General features: G+C 37.5%; 1 protein-coding gene across 3 annotated transcripts in view; it reads left to right on the top strand.

Moving 5' to 3' along the window:
- The window catches only part of PDE5A (phosphodiesterase 5A), a 129705-nt gene that overhangs the window by 49066 nt on the left and 61293 nt on the right, over positions 1-19346 (top strand). For all 3 annotated transcript variants that reach the window (XM_070609227.1, XM_070609228.1, XM_070609226.1), the window contains exons 4-8: positions 4505-4576; positions 6200-6289; positions 9115-9252; positions 11322-11389; positions 18743-18851. In XM_070609227.1, coding sequence (XP_070465328.1) covers positions 4505-4576; positions 6200-6289; positions 9115-9252; positions 11322-11389; positions 18743-18851 — 477 coding nt within the window. The remainder of the gene's footprint in view (positions 1-4504; positions 4577-6199; positions 6290-9114; positions 9253-11321; positions 11390-18742; positions 18852-19346) is intronic.

A 19346-nucleotide genomic window follows, 5' to 3' on the forward strand; every position in this document is an offset into this window, starting at 1 on the left:
CTTGCCCTTTGCATTCCTAAAAGAACACCTGACCCCATGAGGACATAATGTCCATTTATGCTGTGGAAAGTGCCAGTAAAATAGAAAACAGAGAAGCTTCTTTGTGCCTAAAAAAAAAAAAAAATAGCATAAAATATTGGTTTGAGGGTCCAGGTAGCCAGCACGTGGGCAGAAATAATTGGGTTTCTGATATGGAAGCTCACATTTTTAGGGGCTTTGCCTCTTGGATATGAGGTCTGACATATACTGGCCATAAAAATGTCTTTGAAAATGGACATTTAAGAACCTATGGTTAGCAGTTTGTAGGCTTGAAGAAAATGACCTAATTTGTTTAAAGGAGCGATGGTTGACAGGAGGAGGAAAGACTTTATATCAACACAAGGAGGGCAAGGGATGCTGGTTTTGCTTAGGATCCTTGAAATTGTAAAATTAAAATCTTTTTTTTCTGTCTTTTACTGGCTTATGTGACCTTGGACAAACACGATATCTTTTCTCTTGTTTTTATCTGTTGTCTTTATCAGTGCTCTTTTTAAAAGGTCATCCATCTGGGGATAAGAGGGACATATACATATTAGATATATTTTCCTGGCCTAATAATTTCTTGAAAGAACTTGCCTATTTTTTAAAAATATGAATTATGTTTAATCAATCATCCCTTAAACAAATTAACCTCTAATATCTGAATCTATAAAATTATTAGTGAGAGAAATTAATTCGTTACTAGAAAGGATGAAAAATTCATCGTTGGATGTCCTCATTCCATGAGTTTGCCTAATGGTAAATATCTTGCTCTAATGTTATGGGAAAAAAATTAAATATAGTAAAGCCTTAGTATTCAGGGGGTACAAAGTAGGTTTGGAAGCCTATGAACAGGACCTCTGGTCAGTTTGCCAGACTGAACAGATGCAGAAGAATACCTGTCCCCCACCCCCACGCCCCCTCCCCCCCATTCTGGAAACAAGTAGAAGATAACATTTCATCAAAAGCAATTTAACGAATTACAGATGAGCTCAAGAGAGGGAAAACCCCAGGGGTCAGAAACAAAGAGGAGACCCCAAGGGAAGAAATGTCAGTGACCACAGGCAAATGTGAGTGACCACAGGCCAGCTGAGCTCCCAGAGTCTGAGATCAGGATAGTCAGATGAATGTGTGAGGCAGCAGCGGCCAGTCAGGGTACATCTGCTCTCCAGGTGTGTTGGGGGCAGGGAGGTGAAACTGAACTCCATGGAAAGCCTAGATGAGTGAAGGGTCCTTCCACGAAACTGGGCCTAGCAAACTCCACTGGCAGCCAGGAGAAGCAGCAAGGAAGCTTGCCTTCTGCCTGCAGCTGTGAGAGAGAGAAGAGATCCCTGTGAAGCATGAGGACACCAGCCTGTGGCACACACAGGTGTGGAGTTCAGTCCGCACCAGCAAGGCAGTGCAGAGACAAGGGGACACCACCATGTGTGGACACTTTGTGACCCAGAGAACATGGGACTCCCGTGGGAAACAGTCCTGCTGAGGATGAACTTACCGTCCAAATTAAGTATGTTCAGAGAGACGAAGGACAACAGGCACTAGTATTTAAAGGAAAAAGAAGGAAGAGGAGGAAGAGGAGCAATAGGCAGGTTTGAGAAAAGAATCAAATGGAAATTCTAGAAATGGAAAATGGTTATTCAACTATGTGAACACTGTTGTGTTGGTTGAAAATTGTAAATAATGGCTTATATTTAGTATGGTTTCAGGGCCAGTGTTCTTTTAACCACAGAGAAAACTTTTCAGCCCACAGTTAGAAAAATGCTTACCCTGTAAATGTTCCCTAGTGTAAAACACAAATGCGAAGACTGAAACTGAAGGTGAAATCAGGATGCAGGTTTCAGGGAAGGGAGAGCTCTAGGGCCCATCCCCCGTGTACTTTGTTTGATGCTTTGTTTGATGTTCTTTTAGTTAAACGAAGATAGGATGCTGCAGATCCACTGGGAACAGGCCGTGCTTTGGTCCTGCTTTTCTAGTAGAGATAGATGCTCACTGACCCAACCATAAAACACTCACCCCTGCTCTCCTCCCAACGCTCTCCTCCCACCCCAAATCAGTTCACAGATCACTGACTCGGTTAAGGGTATCTGTAGCCTGCAGCCTTGGATCACAGTGAGCTAACTGGCCCAAGAAGGACTCCAATGACCTAAACTAACCAATGTTATCACTTTTACTAGAAAATACATTGTGCGGCTGATTTTCCTCTTTTCTTTTAAGACTTTGAAAGAAACTATCCTCTCACTGTTAATTTATGGTGATATCATGATGGACTAAAGTATTAATATAATTTGGTTATTGGCCATTTAATAAACAGCTAGCTTTTTGTCTGTATTTTTCAGCGAGCAGGAACTTTCTCTTCACTTCCTTGCTTAGTACATCACCTCACACAGCTCCAGGTACAAACAGCACATCAATACATACTTTTTGTTTGTTTGTTTGTTTGTTTGTTTTTTTTTGGAGGAAGATTAGCCCTCAGCTAACTACTGCCAGTCCTCCTCTTTTTGCTGAGGAAGCCTGGCTCTGAGCTAACATCCGTGCCCATCTTCCTCTAGTTTATACGTGGGACGCCTACCACAGCATGGCTGCCAAGCAGTGCCATGTCCGCACCCGGGATCCGAACCAGCGAACCCCGGGCTGCCGAGAAGCGGAACGTGCGAACTTAACCGCTGCGCCACCGGGCCGGCCCCCAATACATACTTTTTTATGCTGTATAATTATCTAAGAAGGTTTGCATAACAGTCTCTTCATCTGTTTTAAACTCATCTTCCATAAAATGAAGATTTTAAATTTCAGTCTTTTTTTCATAAAACCATTTAATAAAGACAAATAAAAACTCAAATGTCATCATTTCTAAGAAGCCTTCTCTTTTACCCATATTAGGTGCCCCCTTCTGTGCCCTTAGCAGTCTGTGGGCATCTGTCATAAAACTGGCCGTCCCATGTGCTGTAAGTGTATCTGTGTCACCCATTCTTGATTCTGAGCTCCTTCAGGGGAGTCTTTCTCCTGGTTTTTATCACTCAAACACAGAAGGCCCCTCAGCATTTGTTGAGTGAATGACTGAACACTTGACATAACCAACCTATTCTGGTACCGCTCTGTGTTAGACCCCAGTGACCCTCTGGTGGCTTCTATCAGTTATAGTCACGTGAACATGCCTAGCCACAGTCCAGACATTTTTTGACCTTGGACAGAAGCTTTTGTTAGCATTTGAGACTGGATCATCCAGAAATCTTTTTGCCATTGTCAAGAGCTAAAGAGTGTACCAGTTTAAGAGAGTTGAACTAAGGGCAATAAAAAGGTACAGGATAATTGGGTAATTCTGTGTTTTTTTAATTAACCTTCCTTACTCTGTAATGGCATGGGGAGGATAGGTGTTGAGAAGCCCAGAAAACATCATCAGACTAGAATGTACTTCCCCTTCCTTGTTCTGCTATCCTAGAGGGAATTTTATATCCTTTTCTTAAAGCTAAGGGACTCAAGAGGGGTTGAGGAAATAAGGATGAACCATCCACACAAGACTAAGGACTTTATTCCTAATGTGTAACCATTTAGGGGATAATAGCTTATTCCACTCATAATATTAAATTGCAGAAGGAAGGAAAGAGTAGAATTTATAAGTAGTAAAGAGGAAGCAAAAGTAAGTTGAAGGTCTTTGTAAGATTAAGGTGATAAGTCAAGCTGGAGTTGGAAATCAACAGGTAAGATACACTTTCAAGCAGAAAGATGAGAAGGTTCTTAAAGTCCTGCTGAATCTTTCAGGGAAAGTTAAGGCATATTCCTAGACAGAGTTCAGCTTAGTCTTCGTAAGATATAATTTATCTTTCAAACACCTTCTGATCCATTTGAAATAAAGCTCAGCCTGTTAATTCCTGTTTTTTTGATTTTTCAATAAAGCCTCTTTCCCCAAATGTAAGTCTGTTGAAGGTAAAATAATTTTCAAGGTCAGAAGTATCAAAAGAAGTTGGACTACATCCCTACCTTTGGAATTATTTTCACCCTAATGGTCCTTCTGCATTTTAATTTGTGTGATTGGCCACTGGCTCCTGTTTCATTCTCACTAGAAGAGCATTTAGCTTGTTTGAAATAGTACATTTAAAACCAATATAAAATGTTCATTTTATCATATACATATTTTTCTTTTCCCCAAAGCCCCCCAGGATGTAGTTGTATATTCTAGTTGTAGATCCTTCTAGCTGTGCAGTTTTATTGTATATTTTATTTGAAATGTGATAGAAATTTAGTGTTTATTTTTTATTCAAAAACTGTGACAAATGTGTACTTAAAATGTGATTGCCAAGAAATTAAAAATATTTGAACTTTTAATAGGTGACAAAGAATATATAATACAGAACTAATTCAAATGATGAAGGGTTTTGTAGCTTATTGTTATTTTAAAGCACATGTAGAAATTCTTCTGTAAGCACACTTTGGTGAATTTATGCCAATAATCTCAGTCAACGAAATTACCACTTTTCTCTCTTTATACCAGGTTGTTGGCGTAGCCCAGGCCATCAACAAGAAATCGGGTAATGGTGGGACATTCACTGAAAAGGATGAAAAGGTACCAAAACTTGTGTCTGGTGTGATGTCTGTTTAGGAAGATGCTTTCTCTTTATAGTGTATAGACCTCTAGAATTAGCTGAAATTGTTGATCACAAAAAGCAGTTTAAAGTGATGTGAAATGTTCCAGGTGTCTCCTTCCTATGGCTCAATACAGTGCTGACGTGACGTTGGAGGACCTGTGGCCTTCAGTCAGCAGAAACCCCCAAACCCCTGCTCACTGTGCTGCCCAGCCTCCTCCAGGGCTGTGTGCCTGTTGGGGCCATAAGAGGGTGACATGGTATTTTAAGTATCTCATTTACCTTTCATCACTGCTATAAAGAAATTCACCCTTGAGTAAAAACCCCTAAAGCACGGCTCCAAGTTCAGCACTCCAGGGCAGCTAAAAATTGGAATTGCCTCCTGGTGAAATTTCAGAATGTTTTATAAGCTTTGCACACAGACGGTGGGGCGCCAAGGTGTGAATTCAGGCTGGATGATGTGAATTTAGCTTTAGAAAGAGCGGCAGTCAGCATTATTTTATTACTCTTCTCATCCAACTCTGAAGGAATACATTCCACACCACACCACATCAACGTGCTTTCCATTTAAGGACGGGAGCCCTTAAACCTGTTTATAACTTCATTCTGTCAGTAGGTTTTATTATTTCTCTTCTTGAATTTGTAATTATATGTATATCATGGAGCCCACTGAATTCTTCCTATTCAAGCCCATTGCTATTTATGTCACTCTCCTGAAAAGGAGTAGGAGCCTTTGGAAGACATTCAAACAAGAGTTATTTTTGTCTCCGTGCTGTAGGCTGTATTGGCACGTGTGTTGGTCTCCAGGTCTTAATTACTTCAGAACATAGCAAGTACCTTTTTAAATCAGGGTAACAGACATACAGTCTCCTATTCTGTTAACGACACCTGAGAACATATGGTGGGGATCATGGTTCTAGATTGGCTTTATGTTCCATTATTTGTTTACAGTCCATTAACGTAAACCCCTCTTGAAAGACTTGCATTCCTAGGCTGTATCATCTCTCGGCAAAATAAATCCATGATTGTGAATAAAGTGTGCCATGTAAAGATTTATTTTAATCAATATAATTGTCAACATATCACCTTAGTATAGTATAATGATGACAGATCTATGTTAAAAAGAACATATTTAAACTAATATTTGCAACTTTATATGGGACTGTTATTGTCAATATTCTTTTAACAAGTATGTGAGCTTTCATTTGCCTCAGTAATGTTACAGGCTATTTATATAGTCTCAGCATAGATCCAAGTCCTAATATCATTCAGAGACTACACCAAATTTTGCGCAGGGCCAACTTCAATTTCAAATGATATAAAGATCTGTATCTTGGTCCCTCCCCTCTTTCTCCTTGTTAATTTATAACTAATGTATGACTTTAGGAGACTGTATTAACACTTGTCATCTTCTAGTTGTGTCATTTAGCTAACACTTGCTTTGCATCAGTTCCTAATTTTATGCAGAATAAACATCTGCACTTTTGGTTTTCTAATATTTATTTCAACTGTAAATATTCTTGGATGCCTTTTGTATTTCAGGAAATGTAACAAGACAGTTCTGTAGTCAGTTCTTACTGGCTGTTGTCTTACCTGTTTTCTAGGACTTTGCCGCGTATTTGGCGTTTTGTGGTATTGTTCTTCATAATGCTCAACTCTATGAAACTTCACTGTTGGAGAACAAGAGAAATCAGGCAAGTCTGATTACTAAAGAGAGAGTATAGAAATTCTTTTTAAGAAAATTGTTAAATTTTTATCCAAGTAATCTAGAGGTATGATTAAAAATCCCAATAGTATACTATTTAGTTTCTAAATATTTTAGCTGTTTCTTCTAATAGTTATTTCCATCCCCTGTTTCCATGTTCTGTTGCTTTTTCCCTGTCAGACAATATTCATTAACTCCACAGATGAGGACTTATTTGACTTATGCCACGCTCTGCTTGCCATTACGCTGATCTAACCAGTATCATGATGTCACTGTTTTAACTTACTGATGGGTTGTATTTGTAATGTTAAGTAAGGCGTTTAGTTCTTGCCCTGTCAACTAGAGACATCACTATCTTGATTCTGTGCTTTATAAGATGAAGATCTTAGCATCCTTCATCTCTCCTTCCTAGCTACCACTCCTTACCTCTGATTTTCCCATCTGGACTTTTAAAAAAATTTTGCCCATGTTGATTACATATATATTGTTCTACAACCATGATTAACTTTTCTTAAGTTTTGTATAGGTTAATTCTGAAGTTGCAATTTAAAATAAAGTGTTTATAAATCCATGACTGTACAAATGTTGTTCATAATTACCTTTGTTATATAACTTTTAGTTTTTCTTGATGCTCTAAATTCCTTGTTTTCCTTGAACTATTTGCTGTAGTGTAGCCTCATATTGTTGGTTTTTCCCCCCAGACCCTCCATTATTTAGGCATTCTGTTAATTTCTTCTTTTTCTTGGAAATCTCCAAATTGAGGTTTTTCTGTCTTTTCTCTTCCAGGTATCAGCCTTAAAAATAAAACAGCCAATTATTTTATCAGCAAAACAAGTTTATTTGGGAATAGCCAAAGAATTGCAATTCAGGACATGCATTCTATAGCAGACCATAGGCAAATCCAACAATCCAAGGAGAGGAACATTACTTTATGGACTAAAAAGAGGCAATTGGGAGGGCAGTTTTGAAGGAAAGTCCATTGGAGACAAATAAGAGTTCAGGGTGGTGATGATTTCTCATTGGCTCTGTTGATGGGGTAGTCAATTTAAGTTTGGGATACAATGTACATTTCTTCCTGTAATTGAGGATTCTTTCCTGTCGACTTCTTTCTGTTGGGTTCTGTAATTGAGTATCTTCCTGTTGAGAACTTCTTTCTCTTCGGATCTATAAAGGACTATCTTTCCTGAAATTGACCTCAAGTGGTACTGCATGGGAGCTCCCCCTTCTGACTCCCTTTTAAATGAGGTTTCCCTTTATTAATTTTCACACAAGCTGAATTATTTTTCCCCATGCCTGCTGCACAGGTGTCATCATAGAACTTTCCTTCCCTGCTTTCTTAGAAAGACTCCACTGGTTACCCACTGGATCCCATAGCTCCCTCTTTCTCAGTTTACTTCCTTGTTTTAGTGCAGTTTGTGTACTAAACTAACCTTCTCAGTTAACTACTTGAGAAAGAGTATTGATGAGTAAGCTTTTTGAGTTCTCACATGTATGAAAATGTCTGTTGTACCCTTCTACCAGTTTGGCTCGGTGTAAAATTCTAAATTGAAAGACCAGTTTCTCAGAATTTAAAGGTAGTGCTTTGTCTTCTAACTAGCATTCATGTTGTTCCAATTCTTGGCTCTTTGTAGATTTTTTTTTTTGTCTATAAGCGTTTCAGATTATTTCTTTATCTTTGCTTTTGTAACTTAATTTCACAGTGTGACTCTTTTTTTCATTTATCATGCCAGTACCTGGTCATCCTTTCAGTCTGGAGACTTAAGCCCTTCAGTTTTGTGTAATTCTTTTTCATTATTTCTTTGATCATTCATCTCCCCTACCCTCTATTTTCTCTTTTTAGAACTTGTGTTAATAAGTTGGTGGACTTTCCATTGCCTTCAACCACAGTATCTTCCTAACTTTTCTCTCTGCTCCATTCTTGCCACCCATTAGTCCAGTCCCCATTTTGAACAACACAGCTGTCATCTCCTCACTTTCTTCCTGCAGTCCATCACAGTCCAGACTTCTTTGGGATTCTTTCTCTGCTCCACTCTGTACAGTCTCATCTCCCCATTTCTCCTCTTTACTCTCTATATTCTCATAAAACTTGATCAAAACTTGCAGTATGCTACTTTCTCTCAATTCAGTTCTTTTTGACCGAAATATTTACCTTCCCCACTTCACTGTCCACTTCATCTTTCAGGCCTCAGCTAGGATAATACTGCCTCCCATGTATTTTCTGTAGTACCGTTTCTCCTCCCTCGTCACACAAATACATCGTGAGATTAGAAGAAACTATGGAATTCAAAGGAAAGAGAAAGTACCATTGAAAAAAACAAAAGGAACTCTTAGAACTTGGTTTACTTTGGAGCAGTATTTACTGTGATCTGTGAAAATATTGATAATGTTCATAAATGTTGATCTCAGAAGTTTGCAACAACAACAGTGTGTTTTATGTATTGGATACTGTTCACAATGCTTCCTAATGTTAACTTATTTAGTCCTCAGAACAGTCCTTTGACTTTGGTACTATTCTTTGTTATCCCCATTTTCAAGAAACTTGCCCTAGATTACAAAGCTAGCAGGAAGGGAGTCAGGATTAAAATTGATGACTGGCTTCAGAGGCTGTGGTGGTAACCATTGTATTAACTATTCGAACAATCAATAGGGATGTTTTGTTAGTAAGAGGAGACTTAGATGTTTAATACTTGAATGCAAACTTGGTCATAACTTGTTAGATTATATATAAGTAATTGATAACCCATATAAATCATTGTATTGCTCTAATAATTACAAACAATTATTAAATAATAAGCTCTTAATTTTTTTGTCTAGGTGCTGCTTGACCTTGCTAGCTTAATTTTTGAAGAACAACAATCACTAGAAGTAATTCTAAAGAAGATAGCTGCCACTATTATCTCTTTCATGCAGGTGCAGAAATGCACCATTTTCATAGTGGATGAAGATTGCTCCGTGAGTACAGAGTATGACTTTTTTATTTTTAGAAAGACAGAAACTTATATTTCTAAAAGCACTACTTTTAAACCTCATGTTAGCCTCAAAACTCTCTCTCAAACCCAACTATATATGGCTGTTTATGTAAAGGTGATAAGAGTATGAGCTGTTCTGGTTGAGAAGGAGTAGAAGTGAGGTTGCAGGATGCCCTCAATGCACACTTTCACCTTTGTGCCTCTCCACTGAGTAGTCACCATGGGAATGTCTGTGTGCTGCTTTTGTCAATGGCTACACTACCTTGATGGAGAAATACATTGTCATTACAGTGTGCACACTTTTCACGGTCAGGAATAGTGATGCCCTGGGTGCTATGAACAGTAGATCCCCATTCTGAATGGGCTGGGTCCAAAAGTTTCTTTTTAACCAGAAATTGTTTAGAAACCAAAAGGTATGGGCCAATAGAGGCAATGTTATTAAAGATGCCTATTAGTCCCAAATCCTTTGCCAACAATGGGGAAACCACTAAACTGTTCTAATTGGTAGATTTCAGTCCATTGATTTGTAACATAAAGAAACAGATGTGTGCAGAAAGATGGAGTGTTCTTACTGAGTGCTGGCTCCGTCTAGACAGGCCAGCTGAGTTTGCTGTTACAGTCCGGGCCCCTAGCCTAAGGCAGTTTTCCTTTATGCAGTTTCTTTCCCTTCTCAACCTGTGAACCAATGCTTCTGGGATATTTCTTTTTGATGTAGTTGTTTGCTTTCTTTTCCTTTAGACCCTGACAATAGGCTCTTCATTGGTAGGTTAGGAAAGAGAGTGGGGATTACCACTTATGTAGTCAGCTATAATCCATATGATATCTGAATTGATATTTTTGGGAAAGTAGAATAAGAAAAGATATTCAATACTTATGTTAAAAAATTTTTGTTTTACATAGTAAGACTGTACTGTATGACTCAACATTATCTGAATCATTTTGCGTGTGTGTGTGTGTAATTCTCATTAATAGGATATCAAATGAGAATTCACTATGCTATAAGATAATCACTATTCTCATAGATATTATTTCATATTTTCAATCAGTTATAAAATTCTTAATATAGAGATGATTACAAGATAGTAGCTATCCTTTTAAAGGTCAGGTCAGAATTCATTAATGCAATATGTCAATTTATCATTTTTACTTTGTGACCTGCTCTTTACCATTTAATTTTTGAAAGTTATGTGTAAGCCACTTCTTTTTTAGACAATTTAAATATCACTTTAATTAACATTCAGCTCATGCTTCTACCAGTTAACACCTATCATGGCAGCAACTGACTTGGATTGGTGGTGCTTTGAAGTATAGCACAGCATTATACCCATCATTATATTTTGCTCAATTTTTAACAACTTAATTTGTTGGGTTTAGGAATTAAGTGGCTTGATGTTTATTTATATTATAATTATTTTTTGATTAAAAATATTTCAACAACATGAGCAAAACTCCAAATGTAAGCAAGAGAAAATGTGTACTCAGTTCTTCTGTCCCCAAATTAAAGTAATATCTTTGTTTTATTTCTGTTTCTTTCCATTTCTTTTTTCTGTCGTAAATATAGCATGGGTGTGAATAGGTATTCAGCTTTTAATGTAACTTCGAAGTTACTTTTCTATTTTGCTAAAATACTCACAATTATTTTAATGATCTCATAAAATATTACTGAATTATATGTCTTTTTAAAAAGGTTTAACAACAGTAATTGGTGTATGCATAAAAGCTAAAACTTGAGGATTTTGAATAAATACAGAGAAAATTTGACACTAACATATTCATTAACACCTGGTGGAAAAACAAAAACAAAGCGTACTCAAATAAGCATTTTTGCAAGTAAATATCAGAAACACTAGGAACGTGGCTTTTGATAATGGGAAGGAGATTTGAGGACATCATGAAGTGAGTACTGGGGTCAGTTTACTCTGAGAATGAGTTAAAAATTATCACAAGTGTTGGTGTCGTCAGTCAGTTCCACAGACCTGTATGTCTGTATCTAGATAGTTTTCATTGTGTTATCAAATGATCTCTCACTCTGTGTTGTCCCTCTGTTTTCAGGATTCCTTTTCTAGTGTGTTTCACATGGAGTGTGAGGAATTAGAAAAATCATCAGATACTTTAACAAGGTAAAACAACTTACTCTGTCCATCTTTATCACAAGTATATAATACTGGCTAAATAGTTACTTCATGATCTGTTTAATTTAGGACCTAGAAGCTATAAGCTGCTTTTTTCCCCTGACAAATAATTTTATTTGTGAAAATATTTTACTATTTGATGTTAAAATTCCAGGATTTTGTTCACGACAGTTGACCTGTTGGAGGATTCTTTCATACAGCGAATGCTGTCGCAATTAGTGTAGGCCCGGGTACAGAATTTTTTGTGAACTGGCTCATGTTAAGACCCACGAGCACTGTATTTCAATTATATGTTTTTGTTGCATATTGGACCCTCCCTGGAAATTTGATCGGCTTCTGAACAGACTGTTCTGTGAATCTGTTCTGATTTCGAATCAGCCATGGGGGTTTAACCAATACCAGAGGAAGCCTGCGATCCCCATGGCACCAGGACATGGACCCCAGGGCTGGAATCAGCTCAGACCTCTGTGCTAGTTCATTTCTTTTTCATGTTTTTTGTAATTTTAAAATTTGTGTTCATTTTTTTGTTGTTAGTTGTCACTCAGAAACAATAGAAAGTATTTGGATGATCGAGGTTATAGATGTTATTGCCCCAATTTTATATGTGCTTTCTGAAGAATTTGGAAAGGATTTTGTGTAAACTACCAAATGTTCTTTCTCATATTCCCTTTTTCACCCTTAGCAAAAAAACTGGTGGTGTTTGCTCAAGTGCTAGGATGTTCTAAGTAATATAAGTCTGCCAGGATAGAGCATGAGGAATGCTTGGGCATAATGCTGTTTATCACCTTATTCATTTGTTTCAAATTATTTCACCCCCTAAAATACTTTGTCAAATTACTGTATCTCTGATTATTGATATTCTATCTAAAAAGCCTCATCTGATCATGGAAATAGAACATTATCTTAACTTTACTGTTTGACATTAAACGTTCCAGATTGTTTTCACTACGGTTGACCTATCAAAGAATTATTTCACGTAGTGAATGATGTCGCAATTAGTACTGTTCTGAGTAACCAAGCTCCTTCCTTGGTGGCGATGCTTTAAAAATAAACTCTGCAAATCTAAACTACAGAACATTCTATAAGATAACTGGCCTGGTCTCTTCAAAAAGTCAGTATCACTGAATCAAATGGAGGGAGGGACTGTTCTTGGGCATAGCAGCCAAATGAAATCCGTGAGTTTTGATGAGACCCTGGTTAAAAATGCAACAGCTATTCAAAGTCACTTTTGAGGACAATTGGAAATTTGACTATGGACTAGATACTAGAGGTTGATGGGAAATTATTGTTACTTTTCTTTGAACTAGGAAGATATGATGGTTAGTAGGAGAATGTTCTTTCAGGAGAGTCATGCTGATGTATTTAAGGATGAAGTGTTTCATTTCATGTCTGCACCTTTCTTTAAAATGGTTCAGCCAAAGAGAAATAAGTAAATATATCTAAATTTAATATATGTAGTCAAGTAAATATATTCACACATAGATGTGTAGATACAGCAGACGTGGCAAAATATTAAAAACTGTTGAATCTGTGAGTAGGATATGCATTTTACTTTCAACTTTCTTGTATATTTCAAAACTTCATCATAAAAAATTGGAAGAAAATGTTTATTATAAAAAGTTGGAAACAAAACGAAAATCATCCCTATAGATGATGAAAGCAGAACTCTCCTCTTGTGTCTTCCTCCATCAAGATGGACAAACTGTTGACCACATTGATGTAAAGTTGTCAGTTTGTTAAATGATTGTATTCAAATAAAAATTCATTCTTTCTAGACTATTATTTTAACAACATGATACAGTGAAAGGCCTTTTCTCCCATTAAAAAAATTTTAGGAATTAGCAAAGGGGCAGATGTAACTTGAAGGCAGATGGGGAATTCATTTGACTCAGAAGGCCTTGGCTGCTGACTGGGCGTGGGGTGTGTGGTCAAGGTAGATGTGCCGTGGTATCTCTACCCAGAGATTTTTCTGCTACCCTGGAGTTTTTGGGTTCGTAGTTATAACTGAAGAGTGGATTTGCATTTCCCTCTTGGCATTGCCGGTCATGAACTGGCGTTTGTATCCCATCTCTACGTCTATTCTTTGCTGCGCCCCTGCGTATTTCCTGGCATATTTGACATTGTTTCAGTTAGTACTGAATCCTTTTTGAATGTGTGATAATATGTACATGTCCTGGTGAGGATGTGCATACCCTTCTTAAATGCTGGTATCAGTTTGAACTGCCTACTTCAGTTATGAAGTTTCCTATTCTTAGGAGGAGCAATAATACATATTATTTTGATTTTATGACGGCATGACATTTTTGTTGCTTTTTATAAAGAACATTTTAGAAAGCTGCTAGATAAGACACATGTAAATATTCAATTATTTTACTCCAGCTTTTATAAATAATGAATTGCTATATATACCAATATAAAAATATAAATACATAGATGTATATTATGAATTTATGTATATCCATAGGACAGTAGGAAAATCAGTATGATAATGCATATTAAATCTATAAAACGATGAATTATCTACATTTACCCTTGAATATTTGTGCAGCAGCATATGTCTGTGTAATTATATTTTATGTATTCACATTTTGATTTTTATTATAAATTCAGCCATGTCCTCTAATTTCTTCAGTGATAGCTGAATAAGCCCAGTGACTTGTGTAATAGTGACCTCTACTGGTGACTCTGCGCTTCTTTTAAAAAGTGAGGTTTTACCATATATTTGATTTGTTCAAGTTGGTTTTTGATGAATACCACGTTCCATCTCTGTAGGCAAAATGGAAGATATCTTTCATTTTATTTTTTTTAATCATTGCAAGACAGTCTTAGTATAAAGATTTTTTTTTATAAAGGATAAATAGGTCAGTGTGATTACCTTAAAAAGAGATTAATTTACAGGGATCATTTTAACTGATTTTACTGTAATGAGAATTATTCAGCACTAGTGCCTTCTGTCAGCTACACATTTTAAAGTTAGCCTTCCTTCTAATGATGCAAAAAAAAGACCTCTTAGTGATGCAAATATGTTTTCATTTTAATAAAAGTTAGCTATCAGGCTTAATTTTGCAACAGTTCTGAATTAAAGTGGTGTTTAGTAACCAGTATTTTGAAAAAGGACTAAGCTGATATTGACACTTCACCAGAGGATTCATTATTGCGTTTCTAAAACTACTTACTGAGGGAATTCAGGCCTCTCTAATTCTCATTATTAATCCCTTTGTCAGTCCAAACACCCTTCCATGAGATGAAATGCTAAACAATTTGATGATGCTTACAGTAACCAAATCATTCTTTGTAGGCAGTTATATAGCTCTTGAAAAGCATAGCTCACCTGGTATTTTTCTAACCAACCCACTAATTATCTTTTATAATTTAAAATAGAATACTGAAGACAGTTTAGAAATGTTAGGTGTAAAACTAAAACATATTCAGGGTGAACATTATACACAGTTATTAAAATCGTATTGTCAATGGGATAAAGCACAGTAAACTATTGGGAGTTGGGTTGCCCAAGAATTTCACAAGGGAAGCTCATTTCAGATGTTGGAAGGTTTTAGAGTTTCTGTGCTTATTTCAGAGAGCCACCCAAGGAGAAGGAAAAAAATGAGTATGGTGTTGTGCAGTTTATGTTAGCTCTTAATTTTGAGAAGCAGATATTTTAGTGCTATAATTCCTTATTAGTTAACTTCATGTTAATTTATAAATGCACATTTTTCTCATAAAATGAGAAATACATAGAATTAATCCTTTAGGTTCACTGAGGATAATGACAGTAGGCTTGTAATAAGGGCTTAATGAGATAATGCACATAAAATGCTTTGGAAAATTTCTGGCACATAGTAAGTACTCAGTAAGTGTAAGCTAGTATTTCTGTATCTCTGATGTGTTTTTCTGTCTTTGGATCACATTGCCTGCAATGATCCCCACTTAGTTCTAAAGAACAGAAATTTCTCAGTGTTTCCATGCTCCACTTCCCTAACTGTCTCCCCAAGGTTGTACTCATACAACTCCCTTGATATCCATGTGCAAAACGCCTTGGATGTCTGAGTTGGCCTGGACCCTCCAAGAAGCAGATGCTGGGACTGGATTAAATGTGCAATAAATTTATTAGGGGAACCCCCTGTAAGAGTAAAGAGGGAAGGAGCTGGAAGAGGCTAGGAGAGCCATCAGACCCCCACACAAGTCTTCCCCAGAGTGAAAGAGAGAGGGAAAGAAGGAAGAAAGGGGTGTGTAGAAGTGTCTTAAGACTGCAGAGCTGTTGTAAGCAAAGTTGGGCACGGCTGTTGGGGAGTCCTCTAACCAGTCTCCTTTCAGAGAAGACTGAATCCTTAGTCTCCAGGAATGGGCCTACCTTAGTGTCCTTGCTGTGCTCGGGGTCCAGGAGCAGCCCTGGGAGGCATGGCCTTAGTGCAAACCTGGTCCCACGTTCCAGAGCAGAGCACCTAGAGACATCGATCAGTTATGCTTCCTGCAGTTGGAGCTCTGAGAGCCACATTTTCAAGGCTACCTGTTATTCCTACTATTTAAAGAATATTCCTGTTATTTAAAGAATGAGATCCATGTTCCTTGCATTGCTCTTTCAAAACCATCCTCTATCTGTCCTAACATTGTCAGTCTAAAACCATCACTTTATTCCTAACAATCTGTAAGTATGTAATGTTTCTCAAATCCACATAGAACTCTTTCATTTATTTCAGCAATGTGTGTTTTACTGTTCCCTCCTCCACCTTCCTTGAATATCCTCCTTTCATTCCTGATGTCTTTCTTCACAGCCTTAAATCTCACCCAGCCTTTCACGCATTTCTCTAATGCCACCTCCTCTCTAATCCACTCCATTAGGTGCTATCTGTCCTTTTCCATATGGGTGGTGCTTGCATTGTTACCAATTGTACTAGTTAGGATTAGGTTTGACTGTAAATCATAAAAACCCAGAATAAAAATAGCTTAAACAAGAATGCAGTATTACTACCCTCTCCTGTAAAGGCCCAGGAGTAGGTGGCTCAGAGTTGGTGCTGCTACTCTGCTCCACAAAGGCCTCAGGGACCCAGGAGCCTGCAGGCTTTCTCTTCTGCATCTCTAGGGTGTGGCCCTTCCCTTCAGGATCAGGGATGCAGCTCCAGCCATCATCTCCATGTTTCAAAGGGTAGGATGGAGGACAGGGAAAGAGGGGGCAGAGAGCAGGCATCGGCTGTCCCTGAGGAAGGTTTCTAGAAGTTCTCACATTGCCTCTTACATCCTGTTGACTAGAAGCTAGTCACATGGTGATATCAAGCCACTAGAGTGGCTGAGAAATGTACTCTTTATTCTGGGTGGCCATGTGTCCGATAAAGAGAAAGGGAGAAGGGTTATTATCAGTAGGCAACTGGGAGCCTCTGCACTACTGTCTGGAGTATGTGCAACTAAACATGGTGCTGTCTGTTCTGTGTCACAACCCTCAGCGAGATCGTAAGCTCCTCGTGACAGCTGCTGACCCGGATAAGTCTGTCTCCCATCTGATGCTAAGGGTGCCTCTCATGGAACAGGTGCCCAATCCGTATTTATTGAGTACAGGAACTAAGAGTTTATCACCATTTTTTACAGAGTAAGAAATAAAATGGTATTGCGTAACTTTAGTAAATCTATTACTCATTTTTCACCAAAGTAACTATCAGGAAAAAAATTTTCAGAGAATTGAAAAAAGAGTTAGGCTTCTGTTGATTTAAAAGTAATTTTAGTACTTCTGCTTCTCTGTGTCAGCATCTGTATGTCTGAATTTATGATCTCTGGCCGGTTGCTTAACTATTTTGGGTTTCATCTGGTTCCTACTGTTAACATAATGATGATAAGAACAATGAAAGTTATTAATACTATTATTATCAATTTAAAAGAGACTTGGACAAGGGTCTCTTCTTCAATGGACTTCTTTCTCCCAATAACCACCTTTTCATTTTTCTTATCTTTATTATTATCTTATTTTCTTTTCCCGAGACTTTTGCTGTCTATGAAATATTTGTAGTTTTAAAAATTGTTTTATCAACCTAAATCCTGCACTTATCTCATAACCTTTTCTTGGGTTTCCACCTAGAGATGATGTATGAAATAGGAACCCAGGAGTGTCCTAGGTTTGCTGTGTATGACGTTTTGCATGCCTTCTCAGATTATAAGTCTGTGTCATCCTCAGTAGATGTTTAGTCTGAAGTCCGTCTCCTCCTATGTTACTATTGTCATTTCCTTTTCATTTATACATAATATGAGACATGTGGTCAGTACCCGATTTGACCAAATTACACTTAAACTAAAATGTACAGCAAAGAAAGGAAAGACTAACCTGTCTTCCCAGGAACGAGGCCACAGACTTGAGGAATCTCTGTGGACTCCCGGCTGCTCAGGAATACCATCTGAACCACTGTCCCAGAAGCATTTTGTCCAGGTTGGGTGAGAAGGATGGAAGACGGGAAAGTATTGGAACTTTGAGAACTCAGAACACTTGGACATTTTTCCTGAGACATACATTTTATTTTGAAATGTCTCCTACTGTTAGGCTTTCCTATTTCTTCAGTTAGTGATATTACAGTTAATACAGGCATATCCTTACAATTGGAGTAAATTTCCATAACCTGACCCTCTTTGCCCAATTTGTCCCCATCACCAGGGAACATACGAAGTTTCCATGGAAAAATCTGTTCTATTCCGTTTTCCCAACTCCAGCACTGGCACTGTTCTTATGTACCCTCTGACATCAGGTTAATCTTTTATGTTCAACCTATTAAGCAAGAAACTGGAAAAAAACTGGGAAAAATATTTTAAGTTCAAAAGAATTTTTAATTTAAAAAAATCATAAAGGGTCTTAAAGCAGAAAAAAGAAAAGAGAAGAGCTTAATCAAATTCTTCTAGGCCTGCTTGAAATTTCCCTTGGTTTGAAATGTTTAAAAGATTGTTTTATTGGGAGGGATAGATAAAGAACATAACTGAGGAAATAAGATAGGCCCTAGACCCTAGAACTTAGTCATTCTAGAATCTGATGAGAAAATAAGAAATAGGGGGAAATTCACGTGGCTTTTACATTAAGTGGCAAAAATCAACATGCCCATTAACATGTTGGTAATAAGATTACTTAGGCTATTTTAAAACTTGTTTTAGATGGTTGAAAAATTGTGGATCTTTGTCTTTTTAAAACATTTCAATTATAGTAACTACCAAGGTTGTAAATCATCAAATACATTTAAAGCTGCATTTTCCAATAAAGACATAACACTTTGCCCTATAATTTAAGACTGCTCTGTTTCTCTAATCATTTATTTAAGTCTGTTTTGCCCGTGTTTTTCACTGCACAGAAAGAACTCATAGCTATTATTTCCACAGGGAACGTGATGCCAACAGAATCAATTACATGTATGCTCAGTATGTGACAAATACTATGGAAGCACTTAATATCCCAGATGTCAGCAAGGACAAAAGATTTCCCTGGACGGTACGTGACCCAGTTTTAGACTTGGAGCTTGAAGGCTGTTTTCCCATCAGAGCTGTGCTTACAGGGACTATTCAGCTGAAGGGCTGGCCCTAGAATTGGCTACTTAGGCGCGATCTGTGCTTTCCCTGATGTGAGGAAAGAGAATGAAATAGCTCATAACATCTATTGAGAGGTGGCCAGCTATACTTGAGGATTTTTCTCTGTACTTTTACCATTTTTCAACATGTATTAATGAATTCTCATGAACTAATTTTGAGGTAATTTAACTATTACCTACTTAATGTCAATGACATTCCTTAGATAGTACGGCTAGAGTTCTTGAGTTTATCCTCAAAACTTAAGTTCCGCGTGGCTTGAACTTAAGTAATTGGTAGTCTCCTGCAGTGAGTAGCTCTGGAAAAGTGAAGACCTGCTTTCCTTGACAGCAAAGCTACAAAGATCAGCTTCTCAGACACTGAAAACTTTGAATTCTAATATTTTCTCTCATCTTACTTC

This window comes from Equus przewalskii, chromosome 2 (genome assembly GCF_037783145.1).
Source record: "Equus przewalskii isolate Varuska chromosome 2, EquPr2, whole genome shotgun sequence".
In the NCBI taxonomy this organism is placed as follows: domain Eukaryota; kingdom Metazoa; phylum Chordata; class Mammalia; order Perissodactyla; family Equidae; genus Equus; species Equus przewalskii.